The sequence below is a fragment of the Pyrus communis genome, chromosome 4 (genome assembly GCF_963583255.1).
Source record: "Pyrus communis chromosome 4, drPyrComm1.1, whole genome shotgun sequence".
Taxonomy (NCBI): Eukaryota; Viridiplantae; Streptophyta; class Magnoliopsida; order Rosales; family Rosaceae; genus Pyrus; species Pyrus communis.
The window spans coordinates 776,191-798,745 of record NC_084806.1 but is presented as its reverse complement, the minus strand read 5'-3'; the positions used below and the strand labels follow the sequence as shown (position 1 = coordinate 798,745).

The following is a 22,555-nucleotide window of genomic DNA, read 5'->3' as shown; positions in this document are numbered from 1 at the left end:
TGGGCGATAAATCGCGGGTCACCTACAAGTCGGAACCACCTAATGTGGTCTGTACGACAGGCTGTGCACCTAACTTGGATCCAAGGTGAGCATGCAGTGCGGGTGAACATACACGTGAATGCTATGCCCCAACTCTGGGCGGGAGCACTAACACCGGGGGTGCAGATTATGAGCTCTCTAAGCATCTCAAACTACTATTGCATACAAACATGAATACCACTTACCTGTCACTTACCTGTGCGTCCACAGCACCAATACACATATATAAATGTATGCCGCTACTAATGCATGTGATGATGCATAAGTGATAATAATAAAGTGCATGGCATAAATCAATTACTCTTTTTAATCTATTTCTGGGAATTTAAATGTATATAGGTATATACGGAAAACAAAAGCCCACTCACTGATAAGTGGAAGGGTCGTAGCCCCCCTGCCTCGAGTGTGTACGCTCGTCCTCGGAATACGAATCACCTATACGCGAAAAAGCTACGAAAACGTTAATTTAAAAGCACTTAACCAACTTCTCGTAATAACTTCTCATACATTGCTCAAAATGGACAATTGAATATACCAACGTGCTCTACACAACCTCAGGATCACACCCATATTTTTAAAATAATTTTTGGACCCCGCACGCGCCCCCACGCGCCTGAATAGGCACGGACCTACGCGCCCCCACGTGCGGCCACGTGCCATGCACACTGACGGCGTCAACTGACGCCGTCAGGAATATTCCATTAAACTGACGGAATATTCCGTTAAACTTAACTGACGCCGTCACTGCCGTTAGGAATATTCCGTTAAAACTTAACGGAATATTCTCCCTTCTTCTCCGGCGAGACTCCGGCGCCGGCGACGGCGCCGGAAAACTGGGAAAAATTCAAACTTAGTTTTCTCCTTCGTTTTTCAACCATTTGTCACGATCTTTATACCAAAATGAAGCTTAGGACTAGTAGAATCACGTTAGACTACTTTTAAGGCCTAAAAATTAAGGAATTATACCTGCAACAACGATCCAAGTTCGGCCAACTTTGAACAGGACGATCCCGACGTCCAAACTCGTCCAACGAAACATTCCCAAGCTCCTGGGAACCTCACAAACACAACTATAAACTTAAAAAGTCCAAAAACCTGCTAGATTAGGTTTGCATGAACAGTGCTTAAATCGGCCATGGCGATATTGACGTGAAAACATCGAAGTTCTTACCTGAAAATGGCACCACTGGACTCCTCTCAGCCCCACGAGCACGAGGGTGGTCTTGGTTTCTTGATTCGTGAAGGTTTGAGTTTGTTTGTGTGTGTGTCCGTATGTAGAATGAAGAAGAAGAAGAACTCGGGGAGAGAGAGAGAGAGAGAGAGAGACAGAAAAGAGACAATGGGAGAGGGAATCCCGGGAGAAAAAGAGAGGGTATGAGTGTGTGTGGTCCTACAACACCACACAACACAAAACTACACGTAAAGTAACAAACTAGGGGGTAAAATCGTAAATTCACACGTACGTTTCGTTAGTTTCGGGACGGGATGTTACAGGTGGTATACTGAAAGTAATATTGCTCTAAGAGACAAGGCTAAGCTCATTTCTACAATAATGGTATTAAATTAAAAAAAGCAGTAGTTATTATTTATAAGATTTTTGGGACACAGCCAAAAGAAAACAAAAACATTTTATAATGAGATAGTATTGTGATTAGTAAAACCCAACAGACATTATGTCCCACCCTTTCGTCCTACAAGTTAGAGGCATATATTTTTTTTTATAAATAAAATATAAGAAAAACTAATGAAAAGTCCTCAAGGACTTTAGTTTTAACGAAAATGATAAAATAAAGATGTAAGGGAATAGTATCAGAAGTGACATTTCAGGGTTAAAATGTCATTTTTGTTAAAAATGAACAGCACCGAAAATGTTTCACTAAGATTCCCTAAAATATATTGATGAAAAAAAGGTACTGCAACATCAAAGAGCTATTGGAATAAAAAAAAAAAAACAAACAAGCAGAAAAAATTGTAGCCACGAAAAAAAAAAAAAAGCAACGTTGTTGGCTTTGCTGTCTGTTAGAGGCATATCTTGAAACCATCTCATGTGGTCACCGATAGTTGCGTATGAACTAGGGGTGGGCAAACGGTACATGGACCTGCGGGTATGAACGGGTCCAAGCGGTTCGGAACGGATCTAATTTTTTTAAATTTAAAACGGCGCAGGACGGGGCGGGGCAAGTTCTAATTGCTGAGGAAACGGGCTCCCGACTCGAACCGTTTCCACGTTCAAAAATATGAGATTTAACCTAGTCCATTGATCAAATGATCAAATCTCTGCATTAAAACATATATCAGAGTCTGTTTCTCCGACTCTCTTTGACCTCGCACTCTCTCCCCGAATTTCCTCTCATCTCTCTTTTCCGGCCTCCATAAAGCATCATCTCCGTCCATTCCCCCACTTTCTCGTTCTCCCTCCCACCCCTTATGGACTCGACTCCTTGAGACAGTGTCGACATTAATCGGGGAAGAACACCACAACCACACCATTGCGAGTTCTGGCCACCACCACACCATCCTGGCCATTGAGAACACCACCATCATCCTGCAAATCCCTGGGTAATTTATGAATTAGGGTTTCTGATTTTAGAATTTAGGATTTTTGTATAAGCTTTTCAATTGATTTAGGAATTATGTGGGTTTCTGCTATGGGAATTTAGGTTTTTTGGGGCTGTGATTGCATAAGCCTTTCGATTCATTATATGGACTGCTGTGATTTGATTACTTGCTGAAACTTTTCGATTGGTTTTGAATTTTATGGATCTGCTTATAGATTGTAGATTTTAAGTTGTTGGTATTTAAATTTGTTACAATTTTTTGAAGATATTGATTTTTGAACTAAAATTGGTAATTGAAGCTGCAATCTTGATGCTTGTAAGTCAAAGACGAGTTTATAGATTGAATTTGTATATGATGTTCTTCAGAGATTAGTTTACATTCAAAGATTTATACAAGATGTATCTTCAACCGTCGTTGGAAGAGAAAAGGCTATTGTGGTTAATCTAGAGCAGTTTCAATGTATTATTACGGCCGATGAGGTTCTGTATTACATAAGGATTTATATAGTTTTGAGTTCAGTGCCTTATTGGTGACTGATAATGATACTTGCCGAGTTCCCACAGTGCCGGTTTATTAATACGTGTGTGTATGTGTATATCAGTATTGATTTGCAGTGCATCCTCAATTTTCAAAAACAGCTCCTGTGTGCAGAAGCTTGTGAAATAGGTCTTATAATGTTCTAAAACATGAGTTGGACCCGTGGACCCGTATATAAATTGGACCCGTGTTGCTGTGCAGTATATAAATTACAAAAAAAAAAAAAAAAAGAGTTGGACCCGTCCCGAATCGGTCCGTTTCAAACGGGCCGGGTTAGGTCCGGTTCCTAAACTCAAAATCCCTCTACCCAGCCCGTCCCTCCTCGTTATTGTTTAAAACGGGTAAGGTCCGGTTCCTCCAAAATTAGGCTCGGCCCGGCCCGTGCCCACCCCTAGTATGAACCATATAAAGTCCTACCCCAGTTAAGTGTACGTAGTCACCGACTCACCAATCATTGTTTATGAACCTTCTGTAAGTGTTAATGAACCATCTGTATTAACTAAGTTTATTTACACCAATAATTGCGTATGAACCATCTGTATTAATTAAGTTGTTCCATATATTTAAGGGTTTTTTTTTATATATAGGCCAATGCAATACTTATTTTCATGACAAAAACCCATCTCGTTTTAAACTTTCAAATAAAATCTAAATTTGAAATAAACTGTTATGTAAACAAATAAATATCTATTATTTTTAAAATATTTACAATTGTGCGACAACACCCTAATTATGTTGATGAATTTAATTATCCACCATAATTATGGCAAATAAGTGCTTTATTATTACAAAAGTATCTACTTTATACTTGTCTTACCATCATCTGTTTCATTTCTTATACTTGTTTGACAATCATTGTAGGTAAATTATTTTGCATGTATTATTACATATGTTAGGCACATTTTGATATTATTATATATATGTGTATGCAAATAACTTAATTAACTTTTGAATCAAACAGTATTTATTTGTTTTACTAATAACTTATATTGTTATTTTACCTGGAACTTAATATTGTTATTTTATATATGTAAAATATTGGTAATTTTGAATAAAATAACATTTGTATATTTGTGAAAAATACTAATTTACTGGTTACAATTATTTGAAAAGGAAAAAAAATGCTCATTTTTACATAAATGTGAAAACAACTATATATATAAGGAATCAAAACTCTAATATCATGTAATTTTTGTTATTAATATGCATTGAAATCATGATGCTAAAATTTCTTTTCCAAATCTGCATAACATTTCAAAACGTTTAATTGAATGAAATAATATAAAATAAATGTAGACAACAAGTAATAGACCCAAAGTCAATGATATTAGGGGTAACTTAGACATCCAAAAATACCAATTTTGCCAACTCATACTTAATTATGGATATTGCTTAGTTGGAGCCTAGTCATTGGGTTTTTATTAGAAAATTTTACAATTGTGGATTTTAGTTAATTATGGATATTATGGATAGAGTGCTGATATTCCCACACCGGTGTCTTATTTCCCCACCCACCATTTAATGAAAATGTTAATAACATATTTATCCTTTTAAAAGAAGACTCTTAAACCCCTATTTAATTAAGTACAAAAATTTTGAAAAAACAAAAAATAATTTAAAATATATAAATAATGGTGGGTGAGGTGTGATATCTTCGGTGGAAAGAGGTTGGGAAAAATTTGAGTTAGAATCGACGGAAAGGTTGGAGGAAGGAATGAGTGTGTGCTAGACGAAGGCGAGAAACTCAAATGGAGGAAAAAGAGACTTGGGTGTGAGATCTAAGGCTTTGACAAAAAAGGAAGAAGAGTGATTTGGGGATCAGTGGTCTCAGCAAGGTGAAGATAGGTGTGAAGGAGATGATGAATGTCCAGTTCTTAGGTTTTGCATTTTCTTTCACTTTTTCTATGTTTATTTATTTATAATATTATTTAAAGATATATTACAATTATTTAAAAATATATATATATTAGGGTTATTTTGGAAATAATGGTGGGTGGGAAAATTACATTTTACTTTTTTTAATTTTTTATGGTGGGTGAAATTATCATGTGGATGGAAAAATAGGATAATATGGTGGGTCTAGTAGCACTCTTATGGATATTGCTTAAAACTGAAATCGATTGGTGTGTGGTGGAGGCAAAAATGGGAAGCAAGAGCATGCCGAAATTGCCACTCCCGCTGGCGGCAAGCGGGAAAAGCATGCCGGTGATAGGGTCAGGGACGTTTCCTTCAGCCGGCAGTGAAGCCACAAAAGCAGCCATTCTCAATGCAATCAGAGCTGGATACACGCACTTTGACACGGCTGCTGCTTACAACACAGAGCAGTTTTTGGGTGAAGCCATTTCAGAAGCTCTTTCTCTTGGCCTCATCAATTCCCGGGATGACCTTTTCATCACTTCCAATCTCTGGTGTAGCGACGCACACCCTCATCTTGTGCTGCCTGCCATTCATAACTCTCTCAGGTAATTCGTTAAGTTGTTTATTCTTTTTAATACAATGCATATTAATTCTGCTTACAAGGGTTGATGTTTAATATTAATTCTTCTACTTAAGCAGGTTAATTTGTATCCATCCATGTATGTAGGAATCTTCGGTTGGATTTCCTTGATCTGTATCTGATTCATTTTCCGGTGAGTATGAAGCCGGGAAAATTTGATTTTCCTATTAAAAGAGGACCTTCTTCCCATGGATTTCAAGTCGGTTTGGGAAGCCATGGAGGAATGTCAAAACCTTGGCCTCACCAAGTCCATAGGAGTCAGCAACTTCTCTTGCAAGAAGCTTGAAATCTTGCTTACCACTGCTAAAATTCCCCCTGCAGTCAACCAAGTAATTCATTACCTCTACCGTATATATAAAGTTTTATAACAATGCGGTTAACTAAGTGTTTTTAAATGCGGATGTTGATACCATGCCAGTATGCCGTTGACATTGTTGATACTGCAAATTTACAGTTATCATATATGTGATCGGTTGTGGTTGTCTTTTATTTGCAAGTGTAGTTGACCCCAAAATTAGTAGAATTTAAGTAAATGTTTAATCTGGTTAGGTGGAGATGAACCCAGTTTGGCAACAGAAAAAACTAAGACAGTTTTGCGAGAAAAAGGATATAGTTATAGCAGCTTACTCTCCACAGGGGGCAAACGGAGCTTTTTGGGGGACAAAGAGAGTCATGGATTGTGAGATGCTCAAAGAGATTGCGCACGCCAAAGGAAAAACCCTAGCCCAGGTACGCACCATAAAAACCTACTGAACTATTTTTGATCTGACCGTTCATTTGAAAAAAAAAAGGAATTTTTTTATATTTAAAAAATATTGAGAACGAGTCCCATATTGATTGAAGAAGGGACCTTGTACGGGCTTATAAAAGGTTTGGCTACTACTCATATTGCCAATTGGTTTTATGGTGAAACCTCAACTTTTGTTATGGTATCAGAGCAGGTTGTCCCACATATGAAGCTAAACGGTTATACACGCTCCATGTCATCCCGTTTTGTTATCCACGTGTTAAGCTTGAAATTAACCACACATGAGGGGGCGTGTTAAAAATGAGTCACATTTTGATGGGAGGAGAGACCACATTGATGGAAGGAGAGACATTGAATGAGCTTATAAGAGGTTGGGCAAATTCACCACATGTGAGGGGCGTGTTCAAAATAAGTCACACATTGATGAGAGAAGGGATCTTGTATGAACTTATAAGAAGTTGAACTACTCTTTATATTACCAATTAATTTTATGATGAAAATAATAATACCAATTTTCGTGCGCGGGTACTCTCTTGCTTTTGACCGAGTTGAAAGTCTCCAACAAGATTTTAATGAGGCCACATTGATGCAACCTATATATTCTTTTGTATAAATTCTTATTTCTTGAAAATATTATGATATTAACTATGAAATTTTGGGTGCTTTGCTTTTGCATGCATGAATTAGGTTTGTTTGAGGTGGGCTTATGAGCAAGGGGTGATCGTCGTGGTGAAGAGCTTTAACAAGGAGAGGATTAAAGAAAATATTGACGTATTTGATTGGGAGCTGAGTCCTGAGGATTTGGATAAGATCAATCAAATTCCACAAATCAGAGGGTACCAAGGATTTGACTTCATTTCAGATGAAGGCCCTTACAAGTCTCCTGAGGAGCTTTGGGATGGAGAGATTTAGTCCTCGTGTTTCACAAATTGCACAAGTTATGGTTGCATGATTGTTGAATGAATGTACTTTTTTTTTTTTTTCCGAACAAAAATGAATGTACTTTTTAGAATGCCAAAATCATACTTTGCAATTGTTTTTGTTTGTTTATTTGTTTTTTTTTTTTTGGTCAAATGAAGTTTCAGTCGACAAAGAAGGAAACAGTAGAATTATTTCTTGACAAAATCCAAGGAAAAAAAGATTACCAATTACACGGTTAGGAGTTAGTAATTAGTCAATTTAATCATATAAGAGCCCGCCTATTTGTTAGAGCTTACTTACAAATAGCATAATCAATCTGCTCCACTAAAGGTTTTAACTTCCAACAGATGAGGTGAACTGGTGAACCGTACCGTATTGTTCATAGTTAAGACCTTAGCTACCTGGTAACATCCACCCCGTGTCCAGCGGCCTATCTCTGAATTCAAAGGTGTTCTGTCTTCTATGGCCAAAGTAATAAACATAATTACATTACATAACACGCAGTACTAATTCTTGCAAGAGAGATGCTAATCCGACTCGCCTATATCAAAGAATAAACCGTTTACGGTGACTTAGCATATCCTGAACGTGGTTTGCTCCATAATCTTTGACAATTTGGACAATGGTTGATAAGACAATATTAAAATTGATATACAAGAGAATCACAAGTATCACATGAAAAGGAAAAAGTCTATAAGAGGTCATCTATTTAGATTATATGACGTAGTTGTTGATGTTGGATTATTACTTAATTAACATCCGTATTTTCTATTGGTAACACATCACTTAGTTTGCAAATGTAATTTAAAAAGTTGGTTACCTAGCATAAGTCTTTATCATAAGGTCCTATGGCCAACATCTTTTAATTCATTTTTAAGTGTTTTTAGACCTAAACCAACAGGTAAACTTATTTTACTTTCATCAACGTGCTCGCGACAGTTTTTAATATAAGATATGTTGCTTACAACACAAAGCAATTTTGGGGTGAATCCACTTCAGAAGCGCTTTCTCTTGGCCTCATCGATTCCCGGGATGACCTTTTCATCACAGGACTAGAAATTTCAGCTTTACCAACAAAATCAGTTTGTCAGCAAAAGTTATATTTCGTCGGCAAAGGGTCTTTTCCGACGAAATTTTTTGTCACACAAAGCATGTTGTGTGAGATCTTTTCCGAAGAATTTTGGTATTTCCTCGATTCTGTTTTAAGGTGACAAAACACAGCCGTCAAATTGTGCCCGCCACTAAAATAGTTGACACAATAGCATGTCAGCAAATGTGTTATTGCTCGTCAAAATATTTTGTCGGCATAGATTTTCCACGACAAAAATATTCGTCCAAAAAGGTGAAACTCTTTTGTCGACAATTTTTTTTCAGCTTAGTACCCAATGCCGACAAACTCTTTGCCGACAATATTTTGCCGGGAGAGATTTCCATTGCCGAAACGCAAAACCACATTATGAAATAATGAAGAGTTACATATTAAACCCATCAATATACATACCAAATGCTATATAACATTAGATATAATGCATCCACAAACCGTAGAGTAAGCATATTGGAAAATGAGTAGTTTGGTATCTAAACCATTCGTAGATGAGTAATAAGTTCCAGACGAAAAAGGAGTCTGGTAAGCATTTATTTCATCCTCTTCCTCACCCACATTCCTCACCCACATGTTGATCGGAATTTGTGTGTGGTGGTAAAATCATTGGGGGAGGTACAAACCCAAGGGCTTCCTTCGCTAGCTGCTGCATAGTTTGCCTCTACGACTGTATGAAAAGTCCAAGACTTTACTGGACTTCACGCGAGCTGCATCAGCTGCATTCACTCTCTGATCTGCTGCCTCTCGCGCTGCTCTCTCTGATGCCAGCTGCTCCTGATCCAACTGCTGGGGGTGTCAATGAAGATCCCTTCATCCTAAAAAAGATGTAGTCAAGACAGTACAATTTAATACAACGTCAATCATATAACTAAAGTAGAATGTTTATCATAACCTCAAAATGTAAAACTTACAAATTTGGCCTTAGCAGTGTCATTGGTCCAATTCTTATTATTCCTGGCATAGGCTATATCAAAGGTATCAATCTTCGGAAATGGGACTTAGTTCCAAGATTACATATTGTTAGATGACAAATGTGAGCCAAATCTGTCTAATTATGGGCTTGGGAGGAAACCAGTGGAGAAAATGATGACACTGGTGGTGTTCTATCATTTGCAGCGTCTAATTCTAGTCTATCTGCTTCACTGAAACTCTGTTTTGTCTCTTTTATTGGGTTTGATTTTTCCGCAACTTTGGATATGTTTGGAGCAATGGTTATGGATTCTTGAGTTTTATGGTTATTTAGAGTATGGTTTGTGCTAAGCTGAGAATTGTGATGTCTGAGAAGATAGTTCAAAAACTTATCGAGAAGTTTGTGTAGTAGTATATTTCCTTATCATAGCTTATAACGTCAAGCCTAACAAACATTCTAACAACTTAAGCTGACGTGGCATTGATTACATGGTAACGAATCATCAAGATCACGATGCTGACTGGATTTTTATGTGAACCCACGTCCCTTGTAGCATAACGTTTCTGCTTACGGTTAGTACTTAGCATAACAATATTCAATTGTTCAATGATAACGCAACATTGCTCACAAAAGTATAAATATTATTTACTTTTGAAAGAAAATGACATCCACAGAGTGAGCTCTATTTGAATATATGAAAGATACTACCGCATCATTTCCATTTGGCGAAAAAGTTGTTTGCATAATTAATTTATATACTCACGAGTCACGATCGAAGTTTGAAAATTTCTTTCCCCACGCTAATTTGATGTATAATTAATAATAATATTATTGATTACATGAAATACAGAAGAAGCATGGTTTATTTACAACGCACCTTTGTGAAAGCAAAAACCCACAATCCGGGAAAAGGGGTTCCAAATCCAAAGTTTTCCATTTGCACACCTGAAAAAAAAAGCTTATGATCGACCAAAGAATGGTTGATGAATTTTAATTCATATTTTGTTGATGAATTTCTCCAAGGTCACGTTTATTATTGACTCTTGGCCAACAAAGAAAAAGCTTATGATCGACCAAAGAATGAATCAAAGTTATTAACTTATTTCATTACAAAGAAATTAACGGAAGAGGGAGAAGGGAGTTGAGAAATTGGGTTGTTTGGTCAGTAATGTTGGCTAACTTCATGTCTTCAGGCATGCATGCGTGCATGTTTATCGACTGGTAGAAATTTGTATATGTATCAGCAAAACAATGTAGTATATTATGTGTTATAACATACGTAGATAACATGGCTAATCTCAATTTATTACTCTGAAGTTTCTTGGTTTTCAACATTCAGTATATGAAATTTTTTTCATCTCAAAGTGGTACCTAAAGTCACAATCTTGGAACACTTTCATACATCCGTTAAGGTTGCTGTTAAATTAACCATTAACTGATGACGTGTCGTCCACGTGGATAATGACTGAGCGCCGTATGAATATTAAAAAAAATTTAAATAATTAAATAACTAAAACTAAAAAAACTAAAAACCCCATTTCCTTTCCCTTCTCCTCCTCCGCCCGAGTCTATTCCGAGTCAGACCCGACACGCAGCTCCTAGAACCCACAAAGAAGAAGGAGAAGAAGCAGAGATAGGCGGTGGAGGAAACTGGTAAGCGCTCCATTGGCAGAGTCTTTTGACACTCTCAGTTCCTAAAAAATCTCAGACCAAAATCTGGATACCAATCGACCCCATTTCCAAGATTTGGTTTTGGAAGAAAAACTCAAATCTTGAAAAACTGTAATTAATTGTTGTAATTTGATTACATATCTTAGGGGCGAGGGAGATTTATAAGAACCAAAGTCACATGGGGAGGTGGGTAAGTGAAGGAGGATGATTACATCTCTTCGCCTTGATCTCAGAAACCCAGAAAGAGTTCCTTATGGTTTAGCTTTTAGGGTTATATATCCACGTGGCGCCCACAAAGAAGAAGGAGAAGAAGCGGAGATAGGCGGTGGAGGAAACTGGTGGCGATGGGGTTGGATTGGAGGGTGGCTAGGGCGAAGCGACAGAGGGGCAAGGTCGCCCCTTCCCTCGCTGGAAATCAAGGCCAGGAGCGGTGATTTCGCCCCTCTGGTCCCGTCGGAAGTGAGCAATTCCGTCTGGTTCTCTGGTTTTTGGTGCTCTGCAACAGAGTCCAGTGCTGGTGTGTTTCTGTTTTCAATTTTCAAACCCAGGCCAAACGACGTCGTTTGGGACGGCAAAGAAATTTTTTTCAAAGTAGAACGGTGCATTTAGTTTCTATTAAAATACTAATAGCAGGAGACCATGCCTTATATGTCGTTTAGTAGCACGTGAACAATTAACATCCTTCTAGTCTTCTTTGTCGTAGGATTTTTTTTTAAAGATTTCAAGGCTAGAACTTTTCTAATAATTTCGATATCGAATAGGAGCTGATTTGAAGGCTTTGATTTTTCCTTTTGAGTTGGAACTGATTTCATTCTAAATTTGTTTTAGATTTTTTATTTAAAAAAAAAAAAAAAAAAAAAGATATGCATTTTTTTAATAGGTTAAATTATTATAATATTTTAAATGTACTCGATTATTAAATTCGTCATAGAGTACAAGAATTTGAATTTATTTTCACTAAGTTCGTCATACTGTCACAGTTCGTAATTAATATTGATAAATCATGAACGTCATTAAATATTTTCTACTATCGAAACTGATTTTGTTGTCTCCATAATTTTTTAACCATGCACCATTTTAAATCTGTTCCTCCCCTCATCAATTCCTGGCTTCGCCACTGACGGTGAGGGTGGATTGCAGGATGTGTAGATGGGGATTGAAAGGGTGGTTGCGGATTGGAGTGTATTTTTAGGGGTGTTTTTTTTTTTAATATATAAATTTTTTTTATATAAATTTTTTTAATTATTATTATTATTATTATTTTTTTTTTTAACATCCACATGGTGCCTAGTCATTGCCCACGTGGCGTCACGTCATCAGTTAACGGTTGATTTAACAACAACCTTAAGAGATGTATAAAAATGTTCCAAAATTATGACTTTAGGTACCAATCTAGGATGAAAAAAACTTCATATACTAAATGTTGAAAACCATAAAACTTTAAGGTAATAAACTGAAATTAACCCTATATTTTTTTTATGTTTATTTACTTACATTATGACATATTGTGAATTACTTTTATATTCGAATATAGTGAAAAATCTCTAATTGAAAAGTACCGTTGACTCGTTATACGCGTCTAGGAGTTTGACTGTTCAACGAGCGTACATTATGGGTTGGAAAATTGGAAATCGAGGGTATAAGACAAAATTAAGAAACAGTCAAATAAACAACACAACAGAAATCGTATTTGTTCTACGAATTTCCAACGCCTTGGTCGCTAGGTAATGCTTCACATTTTTTTTTTTAACTGCCAATTAATTAAGGGTGGTGTATTCACATATTTCATTTTATCTTTATTTACATATTTTTAAATTTTAGACAGTATGATCGGATGAGTATGTGAAAATTAAAAATGAGAATGTGATAGCACCACCCTTAATTAATCAGTTGGTTACGAAGGGTCCTTCTCATGCATTATTGATTTTTTTTTTTTTAACAAACGATATCATTTACACTAAAAATGACGGGGTTAGGTTAAGCCTCATAATGAGCTAGCAATATATAATGTGGTTCAAATTCATCTTTGACGATAATCGAATCTAAAACTTCTCACATACAAGTGAAAAGAAACACAACTAGATCGTATTATTAAGTGACATGCATTATTGAAATAATTCATGCTTCCTCTTAAGTCTGAAAACTATCTGAATCCAATAGAGTTATCCAATTCTAATAAGTCAAGAAGGATTAAAATTATGAAGTAGTTCGAAGACTAAATATTTATGTAGTTTTTTCCTCCAGCTTTCTCTATTTGCACTGGCAATTTGTCTAATAAATTAATCTCTCGCTTTGACTAAAAAGAGGGTAAGAAAAAGATTGAGAATTTTGAGTTTTCGTTTCATATTCGAGCCAGAACCAACATCTTTATTCGATAGTTACATGTTACTAATTCTTCAACTGGACTGTTCTGTTTTACATATTCAAGTCTTTGCAAAAAATCGTAGGTCGCAATAATAATTCAAATTCAAAGTAAGCAAGTCAACTTCTAAATCATTATTGTCTGATAATATGAATTTCAATTTCTAAGACATTGTTTTCAAATAATACAAATTTCATCGATGCCAGTAAGCAATTCAAATTTGAACTTTTAAAACATTATTGTCTAATAATACTGCAATCCGTATCTTAGATACTTGGTACAACACCTCATGCTCACAGTATTAACATTATTTATCTGTTATTGGTGAGCGACTTGTGTAATTACTGATTCTCATAATCGAACATGTTTACTTATTTAAAAAGAGAAAAGTTATGAATAAAAATGAAATAAGAATGATAAGTACTATAACTGTTCCAAGTATGTAATTAACAACCTCCCTTGGTGATCTCGAGCTTGTACCTGATTTTTCATGTATGACATACCTAATTTCAATGTGCGATCTACTTACTTTTACGTTTCGAACACCAAATCGGCCACCTCCTGATCTTCGATCCAAGCCAAGGTAACAAATCATATCCAGCCAGTCCAGCTGAAAATGTGTCTAAGATAGCATAATGAATATGTTTCTACGCACTGACAATATTTCTTTTCTTTCGCACGATATCTTTATCTTATTGAGTTATAGTCCTAGGGTAATATATATATACACACACACACACACACTTATATGCTCATAAAATTTTCTTTTAATAAAAAATTATATTTATACTTAAGAGTGAGATCAATGTGGATAAGCAAAGTCACACAATAGAGTTTGTCATAATAATTTAGTATCAAATTTATCAATCACGTGAGTTAAATTTAAAATTTCTTACTTACAAACCTTCAATATTAAGTGACAAATTCATAAGTAAGTAAGATGATATGTATAATTTGTACAAGCAAATTTTAAAGAAATGTAAAAGGCTAGGCTAGCAACAAAATTCATAATTTTGTTTATTTGATTTAGTATTTTACATTACATTTGTTTGCCGGATAGATTCGACTACGACATATTCTGGTAGGTCAAAAACCAAGAAACGTCTTTTAACCGCAATCATCACACATCATGACATTTAAACCATAATCAGTAATTAAATAAGATGATATATAATTTGTAAAATAAATGTAAAAAGACAGGCTAGCAACAAAATTCATAACTTTGTTTATTTGATTTAGTAGTTTGCATTACATTTTTTTTTCCGGATATACGACTACGACGACATATTCTGGTAGGCCAAAAACCAAGAAAAGTCTTTTAACCGCAGCCATCACACATCATGACATTCAAACCATAAACTGTAACTAAATAAATGACTTATGACATGGTCTACGCAGGTGCATGCCTATATAAACGGAAGACAATGGTGCAAGTGGAGACCAAGATATCTTTTAATTCCATAGACTTCTCTCTAATTTCTTGAAGAGATTATTTGAAAGCTTAAATTCTTGATCGACGTATACGCTAATTAGTAATGACGCCAATGATAGTTCCTGAGGTAACACTGAGCTCCTGCGACACGACGATGCCAGTGATCGGCATGGGGACTTCATCGTACCCTAAAGTTGACCCTGAAACAGCCAAGGCTGCAATTCTTGAAGCCATCAGAGCGGGCTACCGCCACTTCGACACTGCCTTTGCATACGGGTCAGAGCAAGATCTGGGGGAAGCCATAGCTGAAGCACTGCGTCTTGGACTCGTCAAGTCCAGGACCGAGCTCTTCATCACCACCAAGCTTTTTGCCAGCTTTGCTGAAAGAGAGCTTGTAGTGCCTGCCATCAACAAGAGTTTAAGGTTGGAATGATAGTATGACAAAGTTACAGTTTAATCAATCAATTCATATTTCATATTATTAAGGACTCGTTTGATAACATTTCATGTTTCAAATTCCAATTTTAAAAACTCACAAAATAGCTTTCAATTTTTAGTTATAAATTTTCTGATAAAATAAAAACTGAAAAACCACATATTTATGAAATAGCTCCCAAATGAAAGTTGAAACCCTAGCTCATTAACTTTTGTTTGCTGTTAGTTAACACTATAAATCATGAATTAATTATGTAGGAATCTGCAATTGGAGTATGTGGATATGTACCTAATACATTGGCCCTTCAAATTTGGGAAAGTGGTGAGCTCTATGCCAGTGGAAAAGGGGGTGCTGCTACCCTTAGACATCAAATCAGTTTGGGAAGGCATGGAAGAATGCAAGAGATTGGGCCTTGCGAGGGGCATTGGCGTGAGTAACTTCACTTCCGAGATGCTTGAGGACCTCCTTTCCATCGCCAAAATCCCTCCCGCCCTCAACCAAGTACATATACATTCCTACTTTATGATCAGTTATCTTTTTATATATACATGCATGTATAAGGCTATATATTTTATTTGTTAATTCATTTGTAAGTTAAACTATACAGTTGGAGATGAACCCACTTTGGCAGCTGAAGAAACTGAGGGAGTTCTGTAAGGCAAAGGGCATTCATGTGATGGCCTACTCTCCGTTAGGTTCAACCGGGACTAAATTTGGAGGCAACAAAGTCTTAGGCTCGAAAGTCCTCCAAGACATTGCCGAATCCAAAGGAAAAACAACTGCTCAGGTAGCTAGTTAATATGTCTTGAAGACGAAGTTAAATTCCCTTATAATGAATAGTTCCACGGTACACATGTAACTGAATTAGAAAATGATATTGTTTTAAATTAGTAGTGGACCGCTGAACCGTCTCTGAAATTTTAACGATTAGCACAACTACTTTTGTTTAATTTGCCACCTAATATAAATTTTCTTCTTTCTTTTTAATGATCTGCAGATAGCGTTGAGATGGGTGTACCAGCAAGGGGTGAGCTTGGTAACAAAGAGCGTCAATAAGGAAAGAATGAATCAGAACATTGACATCTTCGGTTGGTCCTTGACTGAGGAGGAATTAGACGAGATTAGTCGTCTTCCTCAACACAAAACAATCACCTTCGCCTCAATTATGGGACCGCATGATGTTGTGCTCCAGGTCGATGCTGGATTATGATCAATCCTTCATTTCGGATCTTCACTTCTTCCTAGCTAGGATCCCCCGTACTCTTTTATCTTTTATTCTTAATTATACTGTATTCTTTTTCTCTTTCTTTTGCTGTTCAAAATTCCATAAGTTTCCGCAAGTTCCACAGTTGTTTGAACTTTCGGCATATATATGTGTGTGTGTTTACTAGTGGAAGTTCCATAAGATATTCAATTAATTTTCGAACAATACTTGGTTACTCAAAAATGAATAGAAACTCCTATTCAAAAAAATTCAAAATTGTTCATTGTCAATTTATACAACTTCACGTTTATAATCAGAACAGTTTATATTATAAATCACCCTATAAAGATCGTCTCTGCAAAAAATCAATTAAAACTAAGGTTGTTTAGTCATTAAACTGTTTAAAAACAAATAAATGGTATTAGTAAAAGCATTACGAACCGTCTATGTGTTTGCTATAATAGATTGACTAAACGACCTTAGTTTTAATTTATTTTTTTGCAGATATGATCTTTACAGTGTAATTCATAATATGAACGATTATGATTATAAACACAAAGCTCTGTAATTAAAACACTAAGAATTTTGAGTAGAAATTCCTACTCATCTTTAATAGCCAAGTATTATTCTTATTATTCCCGCAAGTTCCACTGTTTCAGAAACTAAAACAAAAATATTAGTAATTGAAAAAAATAAAAAATTTGGGAGACCTGTTCATCTTCCACATCTCCCTCGCCCAGACATATGAAAATTCAATCATCATCTTCCACATCTTCCACATCAACGTCACATTCAAGAATCCTTCGAACATAATTGTTCGAGTTATGAATTCCAGTCGGTTTCACAATTGCTTCATCCTCCTCTTCCTCCGTCCTCTTTATCTCCACCTCCTCTCCCCAAACCCCATGCCCGTCCTCCTGTCACGGCTCAAACTTCCTGGTAGCGCAGGACTTCACGGCGTAGCCGGAGTTCTTGGGATCGTTTTTTATGGTGATTTCGGCGGAGCGGTTGATGCAATTGATGTAAAATCTGAAATGCTTCCAAAATAGGCTTCGTCGGAGACTTGAATTGGATTTGATGCTTTTGGACATGAAATTACGAAGGGTCTGCCATTCTTTTTATTTTTTCAATTACCAATATTTTTGTTTTAATTTGAACTCAAAAAGAAAAGAAAAATTGAAATAGTAATTGAGTTAAAAATCGATTGGGCTTGAATTTTATTAGGGGTACAAGTGGAAAGAAAACTGCTAGTTTTTAAAAGTAATATTATTCATACTATGTTTTTATATTATATTTCTATACCACTTTAGGTAGCATATGATGTGGACAGTCATATTATTTGAAAAATTTGCAAAACCCAAGAAAAGTAAGTACTTCTCGTATACCATAATCATTATTTAATTAACTAGTTTTTCTTAATCATTAGTTTATTAAATAATGAATTAAATTTAAAATTCTGATTAATTAGCCACATCAAATGCCACCTAAAATTGTATGAAAATGTGATATAAAAACATGATATAAATAATATTACTCAATTTTTAAACACAATAAGTATTTAGTTTTAATGACCACGCAACATATAAATTAATGTAAGCAATTTCGTCTGTCTATTTATATCCATCTAATCATTTCTGTCAACTTATTCCACCTAATTATGTGAGCAATTTCTTGTTTTGGATTAATGATATCCACCTAATTATGTAAGCAATTTCTAGTTTTGTATTGATTATTACTTGTCAATGTCTATTTTTTGTGCTCGTAAGCCTGCTTCTAACCTCATATTATTTTCTCAAGTCTCGACTATTAATATATTAATAATAGTGACAGAAACCAAACCATGGCCATGCACCTCAAACCAGCTGAGAAAAATTCTGCATCAAGAAAAAAGAATTGCATGTACTTATATATAAGTATTTGATTTATTTTTTATATTATCAATTGACTTTCTATTAGAATTTTAATTTTTTTCATTGTATCTGAACAAGTTATCTCATACGTAAAATCTCAACTTTCTTCAAAATCATAACGACTGTTGATAAACTTACGACGAATGTCTCGATGGAAGCATGCAATCCCCTCCAAATTGGAAATCTTTTTATGGTTATTGCCTTGCTACTTTTTATTTATTTATTTATTTTGTTTTGTTTTGAACTGGATAATTCCACTTTGTAATATGTATAGCATCACATCAGGGATATGTGCATAATATGTATAGCATCACATCGGTGATATGTGCATACTTTTCCCCTGAAAATTCATCTTTATGAATAAGGAAAACTAATCAAAAATTTTAGTTCAAATGAAAAATAACAAATAAATGTGTAAGTAAATAGTACCAAGAAAGATAAAAATGTCATTTTTCGTTAAAAGTGAACAGTATCGGAAATATTTCGTTAAAACTCCCTTATAAATATGAGATTTCAACTTAGGATGTTTCTAAACTACAAGTTAATAGAATCTTCTTTGTTAACAAAAAGAGAATAAAAAAACCATTTAGTCTTCTATCACAACAAAAAAGTTAAGGTCAGTAACATAATTTTACAAGACAAAATTTTGTTTTTTTTTTTTTAAGTCTCATCTACATGTGATTTTAACATCTCTAATTTTAAACAATTGAAAAATAAAAAATGAACTTCTATCTCCGCTCTCACATTCTATCTCACTTTCTTTCTCTATCCTTCAATTTTAAAAACAAAAATAAAAAAAATTTACACACACTTTGTATATACAAGGGAGTAGGATTCTCTCCCCTTTTTTTTCCCTCCTCTTCCCTCTCCTCCTATTTGAACGGTCATAGTTAAATCACGTCAACATCTTATATTAGTTTTTTATACCAAGAGAAAGATAAAATAAGAGAATGTAAGAGGAGGGGATGGAAAGTGATGAAAAAAGAAGAGAATGAAAGGGAATGGAAAGAGAAGGGAAAAGAATTCTAGTCCATATACAAGTTTAAAATAGTAGTATCGCCTTTTGTTGACTAATGAGTTGCCCGCACATCCCATGTATATCAATAAATTGACCATGACTAGTTGCTTGCTCCTTTTTTTTTTTTTTTTTTTTTTTGAACACCGTTGCTTGCTCCTTTAATCCAGGGTATTTAAATTGATACGTATGTACTTTGACTTCTATCCGAACTTTTTCATATAACGATGTTTTACATTACAAGAGAAAAAAGATTTAGACTAAGCTACACAATCAATCTATTATAGATAATGTGTTGACTCGTCATCCTTACAAATTAAATCTAAAACCTCTTACTTGATAATAAGTAACACCATTTTTTATGGTTTCCACCCTATTTTTGGACAAACAATAAAAATTCAACATTATATTAGACATTACTGATGAGCTATGTATAATGTACCAATATATAAACTGACGAAACGAGCACCACAAATTGTCTCTCAAAAAAAAAAAAAAAAAAAAAAATGAAGAATCCCTGCAAAAAAATGGTCCAAAGTTCAAGATTGTTATGTCATCAAACGATATTTGGTTGTGTTGAAGATTTAAATTTAAATATGTTTTGTAGCTGGAAATGAGCCCAGCTTGGCGGATAAAGAAATTGAGAGAGTTCTGTAAGGTAAAGGGAATCCCATGTTACAGCTTACTCTCTTTTCGGTGCAGCTAACAGTTAATGGGGAGACAATGAGACAATAGTGTTTTAGGGTCGCATGTCCTCGATGACATTGCCAAAGCAAAGGAAAAACAACGGCTCAAGTACGTTACGACTCCTTCGTTCTTTACATATATCTTTCGATCCTTTCCCTCCCAATATCACTTGTACTTGTACTTTTTTTTACGTGTTCTCGATTCTCTCGCTTCAACAATGCATGCATTAAAGCATGGTAACACAACGCTTCAACAAGGAAAGAATGAATTATAATCTTGACATTTTCGATTGGTCTTTGACTGAGGAAGAAATAGAAATTCAGAATGTAATTACAGTAACTACATGGAGTTCATTTGAGTATGGTAGCCATTGTATTGTAATATTTACCCTATTTGTATAGATTTCAGGTGTTAACTAACTGGTTATAAGTTCGAATCCTTCTTGCTAGAGCTAGAGGAGCCTCTCCAAAAGCCTCCCCTCATGGTTTCGGGTTCTTGTATTAGCAAATAACAAGTCATATGGTCAATTATTAGAGGGTGATGCTACCCACGAACCCATTTTTACCTCTCACACACCTCTTTCTATTTTCAGCTATCAGATAAAATGAATTGAAAAAGATCAATGGACAAATTACATAAAGCAATAAGGGTAAGCTAATATGGAAAAAAAGTCATTTCAGAGAGTTAGGTAAAATGTGGCCATACAACAAGCTCTTCTGTTCCCCCACATTAATGCTTCTATTCTATTACATACACCTAGTGAATAATAGTTAAGGCAAACTCTAAATTGCCCCAAAGTTTCCCAACGCCTAAAGCAAACGCTCAACAGAGGCCTCGAAAGACTTGACTCGGGAAAGCTCGCTGCTTCCTCTGCTTCTGAAAGCACCCTCTCGCCTACCTTCAAACAAAAATCACGACTCTTTCCTATGATAAAAAAAAGGAATAAACGATGACCTATTCAACAGAACGATCAACCGACCACCTACTCATACTTGATGGACTTGTAAATGTGACGAAAAAACAGCAAATCAGTGCGGAAACTTACGCTGCCAAGCATGAGAAAGAAGCAGTAGCAAATGCAGGCCATGTGACCGAAGAAGAATGACGTTTGCATAAAACCAGACATATCTGATCCGGCGTAGTAATAATACAAGCAGTAACCATATATGAAGAGGCCAGTGGGTCCACCGCATGGGAAAAGACCTGTCGCAGATCAAGAACTCTCATTAGTCCAGCCACACAAGTCATAGAAAAAGGAAAACATATTCAATAAGTATAGCTATATGGATTCAGAGTCACGAAGAGATGGGTTCACAGAGTCATAACTCAAAAGTAATGACACTAGTCACTGAAAGCATATAACATTATGAAAACCCCGAAGATCATTAGTACCAAACAACTTTTACCCTATTTATGTAAAGTATATATAGAAATTTGTATTTTTGGACAAACGATAAAAAAATCAACACTATATTAGACATTACTGATAATCTATGTATAATGTACTAAAATATAAACAGTTTAAATCAATAGAAAAAGTTATGAAATGAGCACCACAAGTTGTCTCTCAAAAAAAATATTTGAAGAATCCATCAAGGAGAGGAGACTCTCTCTATCTATACATATATAATTGAAAAAAAAGGAATAACATCTTAAGTTAAAATTTAATTTATAAATTCATTAAATCTAACCGCTGAGATCCAATATGATCAAAATCTAATAGTAAAAGAAAGATCTAACTGCCCCAAATTAAATCTAACGGCTAATACAATTTGAAAAAAAAAAATTTAAATCAAAATTCACCCAAAAACTCTTGTTTCATGTGATTTTTCAATATTTATCAAAATCTAAATATTTTTAAGTTAAAATATCCATAAAAATAAATTACGATAGTTTACATAAGTCTTATTTTTTTTAAAGTCACTTTGAAAAAAAGTTTTAGCCTAAATTCATTCTTTAACTATCTCGGGTTAAAAATTTAACCCAATATGGTTGGAGCAAATAAACCATTTTCTAGGTTTAAAATGTTAGATTTGAACTCAAAGGGTTGGATATGGTCTTATACTAAATCTGATAATTAAAGTGTACTCTTTGTACGTTATATGTACATTGCCAAGCCGTCAACCAATGCTGACTTTGAGTATCTGAACCAAAGATAGAAGAAATGTAAAAATAAGACTTTGGAGTAAGTCTGTAAGATGCTAGGAGATGGTTAATTTGCTGCATTTTTGTGCATCTCTCTCTCTCTCTCTCAGAGAGCGAAGGACCACATGATTGAATGGGCAGGGATGTGAATGTGTCCGCACTGACCAAAAATTTGTCATTATCTCCTATTTCAAAGACTACAAACCAATATTTCGTTATGCATTAATGTATCAGTCAGCAAATGAAAATGAAGCCTAGCTTAATTAACATGCATTCTTTCTTTCAAAGTCTACAAACCAATATTTCAGCATGCATTAATATATAGCAGTAGACAGCAAATGAAAAGGAAGCCTAGCTTAATTAGCATGCATTATTTCAGA

General features: G+C 35.1%; 1 protein-coding gene and 1 pseudogene across 1 annotated transcript; both read left to right on the top strand.

Annotated features, from left to right (window-relative positions):
- The first annotated feature begins 5,181 nt into the window (after positions 1-5,181).
- On the top strand, positions 5,182-7,400 carry LOC137732365 (non-functional NADPH-dependent codeinone reductase 2-like; annotated as a pseudogene).
- Positions 7,401-14,801: 7,401 nt separating this feature from the next.
- LOC137731749 (D-galacturonate reductase-like) lies at positions 14,802-16,671 on the top strand. The gene is made up of 4 exons (XM_068470942.1): positions 14,802-15,201; positions 15,472-15,715; positions 15,822-16,001; positions 16,212-16,671. Exons 1-4 carry the CDS (start codon positions 14,882-14,884, stop codon positions 16,422-16,424), a joined length of 957 nt encoding a protein of 318 aa, XP_068327043.1. The 5' UTR covers positions 14,802-14,881; the 3' UTR covers positions 16,425-16,671.
- Positions 16,672-22,555: the final 5,884 nt, after the last annotated feature.